Here is a 14,689-nt window from a genome sequence, read left to right as displayed (position 1 = left end):
TAAACTTCTACAGACACTTTACAGTGCTGCTTTGCCAGTCCTGTGACTAGCGGAGCTACCTGCAGGCAGGTGAGGAAGTGGAGGAGGAGAGGAGGATTCAGTGGATTCAGTTCCAGACCCCTGCAAGTCTTTGGCATGGAGACATTGCCGCAGGTGCTAGGAAGCCTTGGTGTCGTGAGCACTGTCTTTACACCAACTGGAAGGCGGCCCTGAGACCCCAACGCCTCTTTACAATGGTGTGTCTGCATTCTAACTCTCCAAGACATAAACAAGTGAAGCCTTAGGGTGGAGGTTTTTGTATTAGAGACAATGAGTAGTTTGGTCTTTGGCCAGAATGCTTGGACCTGGAATTACTAGGATGTTTTGAAGATTCCAGTGACTTCCAAAAAGGTCTCTGGACTTTTTGTGTTAGAATGTAGTTGGAGTAAATATTGTTGGTATTACCTCAACTAACTGGATTGTGGTTGGTTGGTGGAGGTTGGGGTTCAAGGGAAGAAAAAAAGGCTCCATCTTAGGGATGTTTTGCATTGTCTAAACTTTCTTTGCTTCCCAGCTCTAACCAGCAGAATAAAGACAATTTGGTGTCCTGGGAAGTTTGCCTGTTGTACATCTGTTTTGTAGGATTTGGCTTAGGGAACTGTGTTATCTCTCTCTATATACAGAAATTGCTGTTGGGGCAGGTGTGGTGGTGCATAATGGTAAGCCACCATGGGAGGTGCTAGCATCGCATATCGGAGTACCAGTCTGAGTCTGGCTGCTCCGCTTCTGGTCCAGCTCTCTGCTAGTGCACCTGCGAAGCAACACAATGGTAACTTCAGTGCTTGAGTTCCTCCCGCTCTGTGGGAGACTTGGATGGAGGTGTACGTCTGCTTCAGTCTGGCCCAGCCTGGCTCCGTCCTAGCTATTGTATCCATGTAGGGGATGGAAGATCTGTTTCTCTGTTATTCTTCCTTTCAATAAGTTTATATATATAAGTTTATGTATATATGTATATGTTTAATTTTAGAAGATGATTACAGTGAAATTGATTCTTACTTAGGATTAGGTTTTAAAGTGTTCTGTTAAGTCATCTTCATCAGAATTGCTCCTAAAAATTCTTAAATCTGCTCAGAAAGTAGAATGTACAATTCTGTATGTATGATCTTCATAGTAATTCTTTGAGACCAGTTGATCCAGTCGATTTGGGTCTAAAGGAAGAAATGGATGGAACATGTTCGAGTTTGCAAGAATGGCTTCATTCCATCTTGTTTTTTGAGTTCACTTCTGTAGCCTTAACGTATGTTAATGAGTTTGTTTGCTGTAAGGATTAAATGAGATAATTTCTGTGGAAGATCCCAGCAGGGCCTGGCCTGTGGAAGGTGTTCAACAGCTGTGTGCTGGAATGAAATCTAAATGTTGTAGTTGCTGTGAGTCTGCTCATCAGCTAGATTCTTCGCCTGCTTTGGTATTTTGTGTAAAACGTGATTTTGAAGTGCTAAAAATAGGAGATAGCAATTATTTCTCTCTTCTCTGGGTGTTCTTAGGATGAATTGAGTGATGTGATTGATATTAAGGATCCAGATTTTACTCCTGCAGCTGAACGAAGACAGAAGCGCCTGGCTGCTGAGCTGGCCAAGTTTGATCCCGATCATTATCTGTGAGTACTGAGTCTTTGAGGATTCAGGAAGTCACTTGACATTTATTTTAAAAGCTTGAGTGTCTTTTTTTTTTTTTTTGTAGCAATGGTAGGCATGTATGTTTTGGATCCTGTAACCTTGTGCTGGCCCAAAAGCTTAATTAACATTTGAACTTAACAGCCAAATTTTGTACCTTTACAGTCTTTGTCAAACGCTCCTGGATTGTTTGAGCAACAGAAGAGCACTCTTCTAGAATCGTGTTTCGTGTTTCTTTTCCAGGCAGGCTTAACACAGCACACTGCATGCACGAGAGTACTTGTATGTCTTTGAAGTAAACTTTGTGTTGTAACTGCAGGTGTGCGTCAGTGAAAGTGTGCCTGGATTTCTTTATGAGTTTGAATCTGCATGTCCTTGCATTTTCATGGTGCAGGGCGGTCATCCAAGATGTTCCTAACACTTTGTTCGCTTGCACTGTAATCAGGCATCTGTTTCAGATGGACAAATAGTTATTCTTTGTTATCTGAATTTAAAGTTTTGCAGCATTTTTAGCCATGTTACTTCTCCCTAAGATTAAATTCACATCAGGACCATATCTGTTTAGCTGATAATGATTGCCTGAGGAAAGACTGGCCAGCGTAGCAGTTCTTCTCCCAAGTCATGTCACCTGGCCTCTGGATTTTTAAAATGTGTTTTTATTTAAAAAAAAAAAGGATTTATTGGGTCCAACATGGTAGCCTAGCAGCTAAAGTCTTTGCCTTATATGCCAGGATCCCATATGGGCATTGGTTCTAATCCTAGTGGCCCCACTTCCCATCTGGGTCCCTGCTTGTGACCTGGGAAAGCAGTGGAGAATGGTGTAAAGCCTTCGGACCCTGTACCCGTGTGGGAGATCCCGAGGAGGCTCTGGGTTCCTAGCTTCGGATTGGCTCTGCTCTGGCCGTTGCAGCCACTTGGGAAGTGATCAATGCCTTTTCAATAAAAAAAAAATAAATCTAGAAGAAAGGATGTATGTATTTTAATGATGGAGTTACAGAGAATGAGGGAGCAGTTACTAAGAGAGAGAGAGATGGATTTCTCATCCACTGGTTCACTCTCCGAACAGCTGCAATAGCCAGGACTAGGCCAGATTCAAGCCAGGAGCCTGGAACTCCATCTGGCTCTCAATGTGAGTGGCAGGGAACCAAGCACTTGAGCCATCTTCTGTTGCTTTCCCAGGGAGCCGGAATTCAAGCTAGCACTGTGATATGCCAGCGTCACAGGTGGTCGCTTATCTGACAGTGCCCCGAGTCTGTCATTATTATTATTATTATTATTTTTGTGGCCCCTGGATTCTTGCCTCTCCAAATGTGTAGAGAATGGGTGTCCTGTGTTATTGTAGACTTCAGTTATGACTCTTCCCAAGCCCTGTGCCATCACTCTGTAAAGTGTTAATGCAAATATAACAATCATGTCCCTTTATGCTTGCATATTGCCATTAGCTTATCAGGCACATGCATATGATTTTTTAAAATTCAGCTTTCACAACATATGAAGAAAGGTTAAGGGACTTGCCCAAGGTCCCTTGGCCACCATTATGGAGTGGCTCGGCCAGGACTTGAAGAGAGACCGCTCTTGTGATTTTGTATTTTCCTTTTTATGTTCACAATTCCAGTTTAGCTGCCCTTGCTCTTGTGATTAACATTCTATCTCCTGTGACACAGTAGGGTACTAATTGGAACGGCAGAAATATGTCTTGTGATGTGCAAATGGGATGAGTGATGTGTCATGATAAATGGCTGAATGGGTTCAGCATCCTGAGGGAAACCGAGAGATTGGGCTCCATTTACATGGCCATTTCTGATTGCCTTTGTCTCCACTAGTGGCATTAAAGGGCCACGGAAGAGCCATTTGCAGAAAGCCATTTCAAGTCATGCTAAAATATGTCAAGTGGAAATTTCATCATCAGCAGATTTCTGGGGCTGGCATGAAAACAGGATGAGCTTTGCAAGGATGAAATTTCAAGTGAGAGGGAGCTAATTAGCGGAACTGCCTATCTCTTTTCTCTCAAAATGAAAAATAAAAGAAACTATGGCCCAGAAGAATTAGGAAAATGAAATTAATGGTTGATAGTGGGACATTATAAGGAGCCTTTATTTTTCTCCATCTTCAGTATTTCTTTGTCAAGGCTCTCATGATTTGTAAAAGTATGCATGAAATGTTCTTTTGGTATCTTAAATAATAGTTCTTATAGGAGTGAACTAAGTTTGGATGTTGGGAATCAAGTGGTGTAGATTCTTTGTGACTTTTCTAATGGCAGTGAGACTGGCTAGTTGTAATTTGTGTTTTACTCATTGTATCAGCTGACTGGCGCACTCAAATGTGTATTGATATTAGATGAAGTGCAAATACAGGTATTGCAGATTTTCGGTTAAAATTTCTTTTTAGCTCATTGCTGTATTTTGTTTTTATTAGTGATGAATACAGTGGAGAAAAAACGCATTTTAAAATTTTTCATTATTCATCATACAGATCATAATTTTAACATATATTGCACTAGTGTGATATTATACGTAAGTCATTCATGGCATGTATTACATTAATGTAAGACATTGCCTCCTTTCAAGTTGTTTGACTTGCCCCTAGAAGTCATGAAGTGCCCTTGTGTTAGTTTTGTTGTGGGCTTGAGAAAAATTACTTTTTATTTAATTCTAAGTAACCAGTTGAGTGTTAAAAAAAAAAAAGAACTTGAACAGCTTAAAGGCATATATAAATGAATTATTATGGTAACTAAAAAATCCTTTGTTGTGAAATCTGCTTGTCAGTTTGGTGTGATCTGTGTTATTTTGTTTGGTGTGTTTTGTAGCATAGCACTGAGTATATAATAGATGCTATATTAAACACTGATTTTTGTGTTTTTAAAAGATTGATTTTTCTAGGGCTAGCATTGTGGTGTAGTGTGTAAAGCCACCATGGGGATGCTGATACCCCATAGAGTGTTAGTTCGTGTCCCAGCTACTCCAGTTCCCTGCTGATGTCCTGGGAGAAGCAGAAGGTGGCCCCTGCCACCTGCGTAGGAGACCCAGATGAAGCTCCTGCCTCCTGGCTTCAGCCTGGCCCAGCTCTGCCCACCTATAATTGCTTGCCATGAATAATTCCTTTTGGATATCAGTTTTGTACTGAAATATGTTAATGATCTTGAAGCATTCCTTAATTCTTCTTTTGCATATTTCTGGTGGCTAGAGTGTTGGTTTTTTTCCTTCACAAATTGCTTTTAAATTATCAGTGTATGTTTTACCTCAACCAGTTCACAAACTTTTACCTATTTCTTTATTCAGGAGAAAGCATTAGAAGAATTTGGGTTAAACATCTGTGAAGTAAGAGAAGAGATGACATGTAGCATTTACAGTGCCATTTAAATTGTAGTAAAATTATTCCAAATATAAGGACGATAGTATTCTGATCAAACTTTGGGTTTATTAAGCAGATACAGACAATGAGCAGTAATTAAAACGTGTTTGTTTTATGGTTGATGGAGTTGAAAAAAGTCCAGAATGGAGGAAGAGATGCATTTTAGGCAATTGAGTGTGTGTTGTGGTAAGCCAGACTCAGATGAGAGCCAGAACGAGGTGGAACAACGAAGCAGTGTGGAGATGAATGACACAGCTTCAGGGTTGACAGTGTGTGGCACAGGAGGCCATCCAAGGTGAATTCTAGCTTTCTAACCTGCATGGCTAGGATGGGAAATAAGCCTCATGACCAAATTAGAAAACGCAGGCATTTGATGCCTGTATGTCAGCATGTGCCGCTGTACATGCTGACATACAGGCATCAGTAGGATCCGGTCGCTAGCTGAGCCTTTCATCTGCTTGTCATCTGCTTGCTCCCTCCTCCACCAGAGTGCCAGTGGCAGGAGTCAGAGACCTCCTCATGATCACCAAGTACTCGGCCGATGTGTTTCTGCGTCCTAGAGGGCACCTTACACTCCACCTGTCCAAACACAAGTCCCTCTCTCCTCGCTCTCATGTCTCGGTTTCCATGAAGGGCACTGTTCCCTAACTTGCTGGGCAGCACGTGGGCTCCCCAGTCTGTCCCCTGTCGGCTCTCAGCTTCTCCAAGTAGGTGATCCCATTCCACTTTGCTGCAAGTGCATGACCAGTATCCTGTTCTGGGTCGTCAGTATTTCTGCTGCTTGAGGTTTGTCCCTTTAAGTCATTCCAAGACATGTTGGTATCCTTCCTGTATGAGGTATTAAGGCATTCCTAGGGATAAACCTTCTCCTGACTTCTGAACGTGGCTTTTGGGTTCCGCCCCAACACTGTAATGTTGCAGCTTTTCCTCCTTGTTCTTTCTTTCTCTCTGTGTGTGTTTGTTTTCTTCGCCTTTGCCAACTGCTTTGTTACTCCACGGTATCCCTAATCTGCTTAGTTGTTAATTACCATTCAACAGTTGGCTTAGAATGCTATTTCCTACAGGGCCCTTCACCGTGCTCCCAGTTTTATTTTGCCACAAACTGTTGTGCTGTTGTGTCCTAGCAGTATGCTGTATCATAATTGCGTTGTTCTCCTGTGGGACTGCAAGTTCCACAAAGGTTGGGATTATGTCTTGTCAGCAGTGGAACTCCAGTGCCTGCCATGGAACCTGGAACATGGCAGAAAGTTAATACAGCATGTTGACTGAATGATCTAGTTAACTGTGTTTCCTCTTTTTTTCTTTCTTCTTTTTAAAAGAGATTTATTCATTTGCTGGAAAGGCAGAAAGAGAGAGAAAGAGAGAGAGATCTGTAGTCCATCCACTGATTCAGCTTCCAAAAGCCTGCAGCAGCCAGGGCTAGCCAGTCTAGAGCCAAGATCTAAGAACTCCACTTGCATGTCCCATACGGGTGCAGAGACTCAAGTACTTGGGTACTTGGGCCGTCATCTGCTGCCCCCTTCCACCCCCCTCCGCCCATGAACCTGCAGAAGCTGGACCAGAAGCATGGCAGGACTTGAATGGTCCACGCTGATGTGGGATGTGAGCATCCCTGGTGGCAGCCTGGCCCACTGCTCCACAGCACCCACACCTGCACATGCTCTTCCTGTGTGTCCTTTTTGAAATTCATTGACTAGAAAAAGCTTATGTTTTTGGTTTGTAGATGAGTAGGTAGAAGAACCTCCATTCTAAAGAGTTTTCCTGTAAGCAGGAAGATAACAGCTTATAAGGAAACAGATTTCGGAATAGTGTATAAAGCAACTTGTTCATTCTGGTGTCATATGCCTTGTGCACCTGACAAACACTGATTGAGAACTCTTATTTCAGGATGTTAGCTGTTCACTTCTGTCCAGTATGTACTTTTAGTTCCTCACTGGTTCCCTGAGGTAGCCTAGCTAACACAACTTTTCCTAGCCTGAATTTCCATCCTGGCAAAATGAAGGTGTTAACCGTTCTGACCTGCCTTGCTTTCCCCGGGAATATCAAATTCCGAATTTGGATGCAAGGCAGCGAACTTCTCTTAGAGATATTTATCTGTTAAGAATGTGAGAGAGAGAGAGAACTCTAACCTGTTTCATTCCCCAGAAGCCTGCTACGGTGGTGTGCTGGGCCCTGTGGGCACGGAAGTGTCCTCTAAAAATGACAGGTGCATTTTGAATGTAGCTGTTACTGTTCTAGTTAAAACTGAGGAAGTAGAATGCAGGAGGAAGTTGTTCCCCTTCCCCTTTGCAATGATTACAGTTACCTTTTGTGATAGTACAGGACAGGACAGTTACTATTAGCATACATAGTAGGAGATTACACTGTGGTAGAAAATACTAGTGCATGTGTGTAGCCCTTGCTCACAGCTTTTTGTGATTTTCCTGTTTGTTTTTAGAGTTGAAAATATCTTTGCTTTCTTACAACCTTACCAGACTCTGGCATACACACAGCTGGCACCCGTGCCAAGTTTCAGCCCAGTGTGTTCAGGTTGCCTTTCACACTGCTGTACAGGGTGGACCTGTAGGGTGGGACTGGTCCTTTCCGTCTTCTCTTTGAAGAGATCAGAAATGTCAGCCTTGTGCAAGTTGTAAGATCAATAGCCCTTTCAGTACTGTTTTTGCCGCAATTCATGGGCTTTGATATTTCTCTTTTAATTTTCATTTTTTTCAACATACATAGTTTTTCTCTTACTAAATTCTTCACTGACTCATAGATTGTATAGTAACTGTGTAACAGAGAGTATCATATCGAGATGTGAAGATACAAAGCAGTATACATCTCTACTTCCAAACCAAGGATGGACTCCCAGTGAAACTGTTGTATATATCTTGACAATAGGATGCTGGACTGCCTGCCATTGTCTGTACCCGCCATGTCAGGACACACTTAAATAACAAAATGATGGACTTGCGACTGCATATGAAAGACTATCCTATTGTAATAATATGGGGGAAAAGAGTTGGGGGGGGCAGGGAATTTGAGGAGGGTGTAAGGGAAATCCCAGAGCCTATGAAATTATATCATTGAAACTAAGAATAAAACAGGAGAAGAAGAAGAAAGAAATGTCAACCATCTCTTTGGTCAGAGGCTGGCTTTTCGTTTTTATGTGATTAGGAACCACAAGGCAAGAAAAGCAGGCCGTGCTGGAGGTGCACTTTGCATTAACCCTCTGCGTTGCCAGTGCAAGCCCAGGGAGTCTGGAGAGGACTGTAGGAAATGCAGACGAGCCTCAGCTGTGTAACCAGCCTGTCCACTGTGCTTTCCCAGGGCCGACTATTTTGAAGACGAGGAGATTAAGCAGATTTTGAAGTATAAGCCTTGGTGGACTGAAGCATATTCAAAAATGATGGCCTCTTCGGGAACAAGCCAGGATCAAGAACTGCATGCCATGTTAGGTAAGGCAGTCGGAAGTATGTTCATTTGTTTAATTTTAAAGTCTTATGGTGTACCACCTTCCTTATTATGGAGCATGTAATTATAATTGCCTCATAACGAGCAAACGCAATTTTGGATTGCTAATTTTGGAAATGAAATCTTCAACCCTGACTGGAAAATGCCACTCCCTTATTAGACGTGCGTTGGAAAAATCTTTTGAAGTTCAATTTCTTTGAGAATCATAGGAATCCTTTTTTTTAAAATGTTTTTTTTTCCCTTAGATTTATTTATTTTTATTAGAAAGTCAGATAAACAGAGGAGGAGAGACAGAGAGGAAGATCGTGCGTCCATTGATTCACTTTTCCCAAGTAGCTGCAACGGCTGGAGCTGAGCTTATCCGAAGCCAGGAGCCCAGAGCTTCCTCCAGGTCTCCCACACGGGTGCAGGGTCCCAAGGCTTTAGGCTGTGTTTGCCTGCTTTCCCAGGTCACAAGCAAGGAGCTAGATGGGAAGTAGAGCAGCTGGGAAATGAACCAGCACCCAAATGGGATCCTGGTGCATGTAAGGCATAGGACTTTAGCCTCTAGGATACTGTACTGGGCCTGAATCAGGAATCCTTTTTAAAGTTTATCTCTTTTACTTATTTTAGGGATGGTCCCACAGAGGACCACTTGTAGTTTTTTGAATAATCTGGGCCATCCTTCTATCAGGAGATTGGGCACTAGGAGTCGTACAAGGACACTCAGGTCATGTCCCGCAGTGTCTGCTCATGTGGCTTCACATGAGGTCTTTCCACATATCTGAGCCTACAGAGGGCAGGTGGCTGGCTGCCTAAGCTGAGCCGCGTGAAACACCAAGTTACTTGTCACCCCCAGGTCCGTCCTTAGATGTATTGTTAGCATCCATGTGTGAGGCTGGTGTATTAAGTCTGTACAGTAGAATATGACAGTTTCGAGGCCTAGCACGATGACTCAATTGCCTAATCTTCCTCCTGCATGTGCTGGGATCCCATATTGGCACTGGTTTGTGTCCAGGCTGTTCCATTTCCTGTCCAGTTCTCTGTTTGTGACCTGGAAAAGCAATAGCAGTTGGCTTAAAGCCTCGGGACCCTGCAACCACATGGGAGACCCAGAAGCTCCTGGCTTTTGATCAGATCAGCTCTGGCTGCTGGCAGCCATTTGGGGAGTGAGGCAGCAGATGGAAGATCTTTCTCTCTGTCTCTCCTTCTCTCTGTACTCTGATCTGCCTTTCCAATAAAAATAAATTTTTAACAAAAATATGAATATGATAGTTTTAAGTACATCAGCAATAGAAGTTCAAGTTTTCTATCATACTTATTTGGTTTTTTTTTTTAAAGATTTATTTTTATTATTTTTTCATTGGAAAGGCGGATATACAGAGAGGAGAGACAGAGAGGAAGATCTTCCGTCCGATGATTCACTCCCCAAGTGAGCGCAACGGGCCGATACTATGCCGATCCGAAGCCAGGAGCCTCTTCCGGGTCTCCTGCGCGGGTGCAGGGTCCCAAAGCCTTGGGCCGTCCTCGACTGCTTTCCCAGGCCACAGGCAGGGAGCTGGAAGGGAAGCGGGGCTGCCGGGATTAGAACCGGCGCCCATATGGGATCCCGGGCGTGCAAGGCGAGGACCTTTAACCACATGCGCCACCGCGCCGGGCCCCATACTTATTTGGTTTTTATTTATATACTAAAAATAACTTTCATGTGTAAGTGAAATTCACATATACCTGTACCTTCTAAAGTTTATTGAATGGAATATAGAAACTTCCCATCCCTTTTCTAAAAGTAACAAGTGTTAACATATCCCCACATGTAGGCACTTTAATGCGACTCACATATGCTCTCTCTCTTTTTTTAAGATTCATTTATTTATTTGAAGGGGAGGAGACAGATGGAGAGAGAGAGATGCTAAGAGAAAAAGAGATGGAGATCTTCCATCTACTGGCTCATTCCTCAGATGGCTGCAGTGCGCCTGGGGTTGGTCTGGCATGCAGCTCTATTTGGGTCTGTGATGTGGGGTGGCAGGGGCCCAAGCACTTGGGCCATCTCCTGCTGCTTTCTCAGGCACGTAGACAGGGAACTAGGAGCGCAGCAGCCAGCACTCAGAGCGGTACTCACAGGGGAAGCTGGCGTTTGTACGCCACCAAGCTAGCGTTCCTCTCTGTTCTTACCTTGCTGTTTGCAGTTTACATTGTACATGGCTGAGCTTTCGCGTCTGCACTTGTGCGTCCAGCGGAAGCTTTCTGTCGTGGCTGCCTAGAAACCTGTTGTATGTTGTCAGAATGGGTGGGCCTTCGACTGTTTACTGCCGCTGGTGGACGTTTGAATTGTTGACAGTTTTCTGCTGTGGCCTTCTGTGTCCACTCAGGGTCACTGCTGCATCCCAGCTCTGTGCGGGGCAGTGCGGCAGCCTGTTATATAATACAATAGGCACTCTGCAGCTATTTGCAGAGCGCGTGAATATTGTAGGAAGCACGTTTTATTAGAGTTTACTTGATTTCCACCAGATTTAAAAATTGCTACTGCCGTCTTTTAGAAAGTAGAGGATTAGCTACCTCATTAATAATGACTTCTGATACACCTGTTTAGTTATCTATGAACTAACAAATTGGGTTTTATAGTTCTCTTTAGGAGCTTTTCATGTTTTATAGAAACACATTTTCAGGCCAGTATCACTAAACAGTTTAAAAGGTTAACTGTGTATGTGCCATGCATGTCTGCTCAGAAAGTTTGCCCAATCTTGAAGCATCAAGGATATCAGTAGCTCTGGATCAATTTTCTCAAGTTTTCCTCAGTATTTGAATGAGGTCATGGAGGAGAACAGGTGCTTGCGTAGTTGAGTTTTCTGTCCACCAGGGTGAGCTAGTTGCCCTAAAAATGCAAAGCCCTTCTTAGCATTGATGTAAATTCTCCCTTGTTCTGCTTTGATGAATTGCAGCTTGTTCTCGGTCTGGCTTTCTGTGTCAGCAGGGCTCTGAGTGAGTTCTCTCTGCCTGACGTTGGCAGATGAAGCCAGTGCGTGCTTTTACCCAGTGCAGCGCCTGCCCCTTCATCTGCCCTGTGACTTACAGCCAGGCCAGTATGGCACCAACGGTTGTAGTCTGCTAAACCATTATGGTGATTAATTCCAAAAGTCACCTTTAAAATAGCAAGGGCATGGGGGTCTAAGGTAGGAGAACTCGAACAGAAAGCACCTCTTCTGATACGCCAAGTGTGAGGTTAAGTATGGGATACAAGCTCGATGTAAGTGTGGGGCTCGAGCTAGCTTTGTCATCTTGCCACTTTGGATTGTTGTGGAATTCCTGTGCCCATTTCAAGGCTGTCCTGGGGATTGACTGAGACAGTGTGTTAAGCCCTTCTTATAGTGTAAGTGTTAGAAATTATTGCAGATAAAAGTGGATAGTAGGAAAGCCAAGAATTAGGTGGCTTTTCCATGAAGCTACAATTTTGGTACACAGTTGCAAAGCTTTTGGGGAAGTTCTTTGTTAATGAGACGCCTCTCTTCTATTGTTTTTGGATGTTGTTGTTGTTGATGAAGGAAGTGTGTAAGGGTTCTTGGTGGAGTGGTTGAGTTATCTGCATGCCCCATCTCTGGCAGGCAGTGGAGATGTTTGAGTAACGGAGTTGCCATTACCTCGCGGGGACCTGGCTTGGGTTCCCCGCTCACAGCCCCAGCCTGCCTCAGCCCTGGCCCTTGTCGTCTTGCAGAGTGAGCCATCGAGGGCGGGGAGTGCACCTGTGCGCTCGCTTACTCTCTAGCTCCCAGTCTCTCTCTACCTCGTGTAAACACATACAGATTAGAAGAAAATACTTGGTTTACCCAGCATTCAGATACATGGAAGTATGTGGAACCAGGATAAAATGTCAGAAAAAACCAAATACACCAAGAAAGAAGCTTTGGAAGTACATCACTCACCCAGTGCTCATTGCTCTGTGTTTGAAATTCCTCCTTTTCCTTTGCTGCTTGCTCCCTGGCCTTCCTTCCGCGTCTGCCACGGGACTGAGCTGCTGTCACTTTACTTCGCCCTCCTCAGAGGTTTCCACACAGAGCTCACAGCCTGAGGGAGGGGCTCCCTTCTAACGCCTCCTCCTTAGATGGACCTGCGTTGTTTTGAGTTCCAGGTAAGCCCTGAGAGGTTAACTGCTACCGTCTTTGCCTCGGCTGTGGTTCTCATCATTTTCTGAGACTTTATTACCTGCAGCTTCGTAATGCTGCATGTCTTCCCCGGGGGCAGCGTCGTACATGGCACCACCCTGTGCGCTGCTCCCTGGAGCACTGGTTTCCGGCGGATGCCCTTCCCGCAGTTCCCAGGTTGTCTTTCTGTGGTCACTGTCAGCCCGCGACGCTTGGCGTGTTATCGCTCATTAGGAAACCACGGAATATTTATAGTCGACGTGCCTCCTGGCAGGGCTGTCCTGCTGGGCACCAGTGCACCCTTCGGTGTGCCTCCAGAGACGTGGCGGTGGCACCGTCTGAAAGCGGCAGCATGGCAAGGCTGTCTGTTCAGACTGAACGTTTGAGGATGGCACGTTTTCTTCTGCCACGCTTGATTGGCTTCCAGTAGGTGTGTGTTGTTGTGGACAGTTTTGCACGACTCTGCGGGAAGCTGGCTGTGGCTGACTTGGGAGGAGGATTTAGAGATGAAAAGAAGGTTTTAAAAGAGCAAGGTTAGGAAAAGCTGGTAAGGAAACGTGACCGCCTGACCAGCAGAGTCTTGCAAACATTTTGGCGGGCTTCTCAATGTTGGGAGGTGGTCCTTGGGCCTATGGCTGGGGCACCACGTCTTTCCCCAAATGGATGGAGTTCTCAGCTGGCTTTTGTTTCACTGTCGGTTATTTTTAGGAGTATAATTAACCAAAATGTTGTGGACCATATAGCAGAGCTGCTTTGTAGTGTAACTGCGTTACACAGATGCTTGACGAGTGCTGCTGGGGGTGGCATTGGTGCCAGTGTTGTTGGCGTGGCATCTGCAGGGACGCCCGCTGCTGCTCAGACAGACCTGATTGTGTGTGAGCCTGCCCGTTTCTTCTGCGGGTGCTGCGACTTACAGCTCTGCTCAGAAGGCCTCGGGGACGCGCACTCTCCGTTTCTCCAGCGATGCTGTTGTCGTTGTTTGTGTCATTGCTGTGGATCTGCTGCAGTTTAAATGTACTTGTTTACCATTGAACAAAGTAGGCCAAAATGGAACGTGATGCTTTTTTTTTTTTTTTTTTTTGATTTTTAAGATTTTTTTTGGAAGGCAGACCTACAGAGAGGAGGAGAGACAGAGAGGAAGGTTCTCTGTCCGCTGATTCACTCCCCAGTGGCTGCGACGGTCGAAGCTGAGCTGATCCGAAGCCAGGAACCTGGACCCTCGTGTGGGTCTCCCATGTGGGCACAGAACCCAAGACCTGCCTTCCCTGGCTGCGAGCAGGGAGCTGGATTGGAAGTAGGGCCACTGGGATTCCGGCGCAAACAAGGCGAGGATCTTAGCCACTAGGCTACTGTGCCGGGCCCAACATGATCTTTTTTTTTTTTTTTTTTTCAAGATTTGTGTATTTTTTATTGCCAAGTCACATATATAGAGAGGAGGAGAGATGAAAAGGCAGGTCTTCTGTCCATTGATTCACTCACTCCCCAAGTGGCTGCAACGGCTGAAACCAAGCTGATCCAAAGCCTGGAGCCAGGAGTTTCTTCCAGGTCTTGCATGCTGTTACAGGGTCCCAGGGCTTTGGGCCGTCCTTGCCTGCTTTCCCAGGCTACAAGCAGGGAGCTGGATGGGAAATGGGGTCACCAGGATTAGAACCAGCACTCATACAGGATCCCGGTGCATCTTAAGGTGGGGACTTGAGCTGCTAGGCCACCACAGCAGACCCGTGATGATGTTTTAAAGAAAGACCGTGCTCCCCTGGTGTCCAGGGGCTCAGAGGGGTACGTTCCAGTAGGCTCTGATCATGTGCCACGGGCATTTATAGTAGGCGGGAAGGCTCAGATCTGGGTGATGTAACACTGGAGCCCACGGTGCCCAGAGCAGTCTTGCAGATCGTTAAACATGTACAGGGGTGGTTGCTTGAGAGTGGCGGCATGAGAGGGAAGAGCTGCTGTGTTGTTAGATGGTCCTGGGCATGCTCGCTGTGTGATTCAGAGTTATGTGGAAGCAGAGAGATCTTTATTAGTCAACCAGGATATATAAGGCTTTTCTCTGGCGAGATAATATCATCACGAACACCTGGCACGTTCCTATTAGCCAAATTAATGAACGTCTCGGAAACG

The 14,689-nt window shown here is 45.0% G+C and overlaps 1 protein-coding gene across 2 annotated transcripts in view; it reads left to right on the top strand.

Annotated features, from left to right (window-relative positions):
- Nucleotides 1–14,689, top strand: part of SHQ1 (SHQ1, H/ACA ribonucleoprotein assembly factor) — a 97,787-nt gene that overhangs the window by 12,615 nt on the left and 70,483 nt on the right. For both annotated transcript variants that reach the window (XM_040994831.1, XM_040994830.1), the window contains exons 5-6: nt 1,524–1,636; nt 8,313–8,440. In XM_040994831.1, the coding sequence (XP_040850765.1) occupies nt 1,524–1,636; nt 8,313–8,440 (241 nt within the window). The remainder of the gene's footprint in view (nt 1–1,523; nt 1,637–8,312; nt 8,441–14,689) is intronic.

Source organism: Ochotona curzoniae, unplaced genomic scaffold (assembly GCF_017591425.1).
Source record: "Ochotona curzoniae isolate NIBS_2020 unplaced genomic scaffold, NIBS_Ocur_1.0 contig_908, whole genome shotgun sequence".
Lineage (NCBI taxonomy): Eukaryota > Metazoa > Chordata > Mammalia > Lagomorpha > Ochotonidae > Ochotona > Ochotona curzoniae.
The sequence above is the reverse complement of the archived record's forward strand: the minus strand, read 5'-3'. Positions and strand labels throughout refer to the sequence as shown.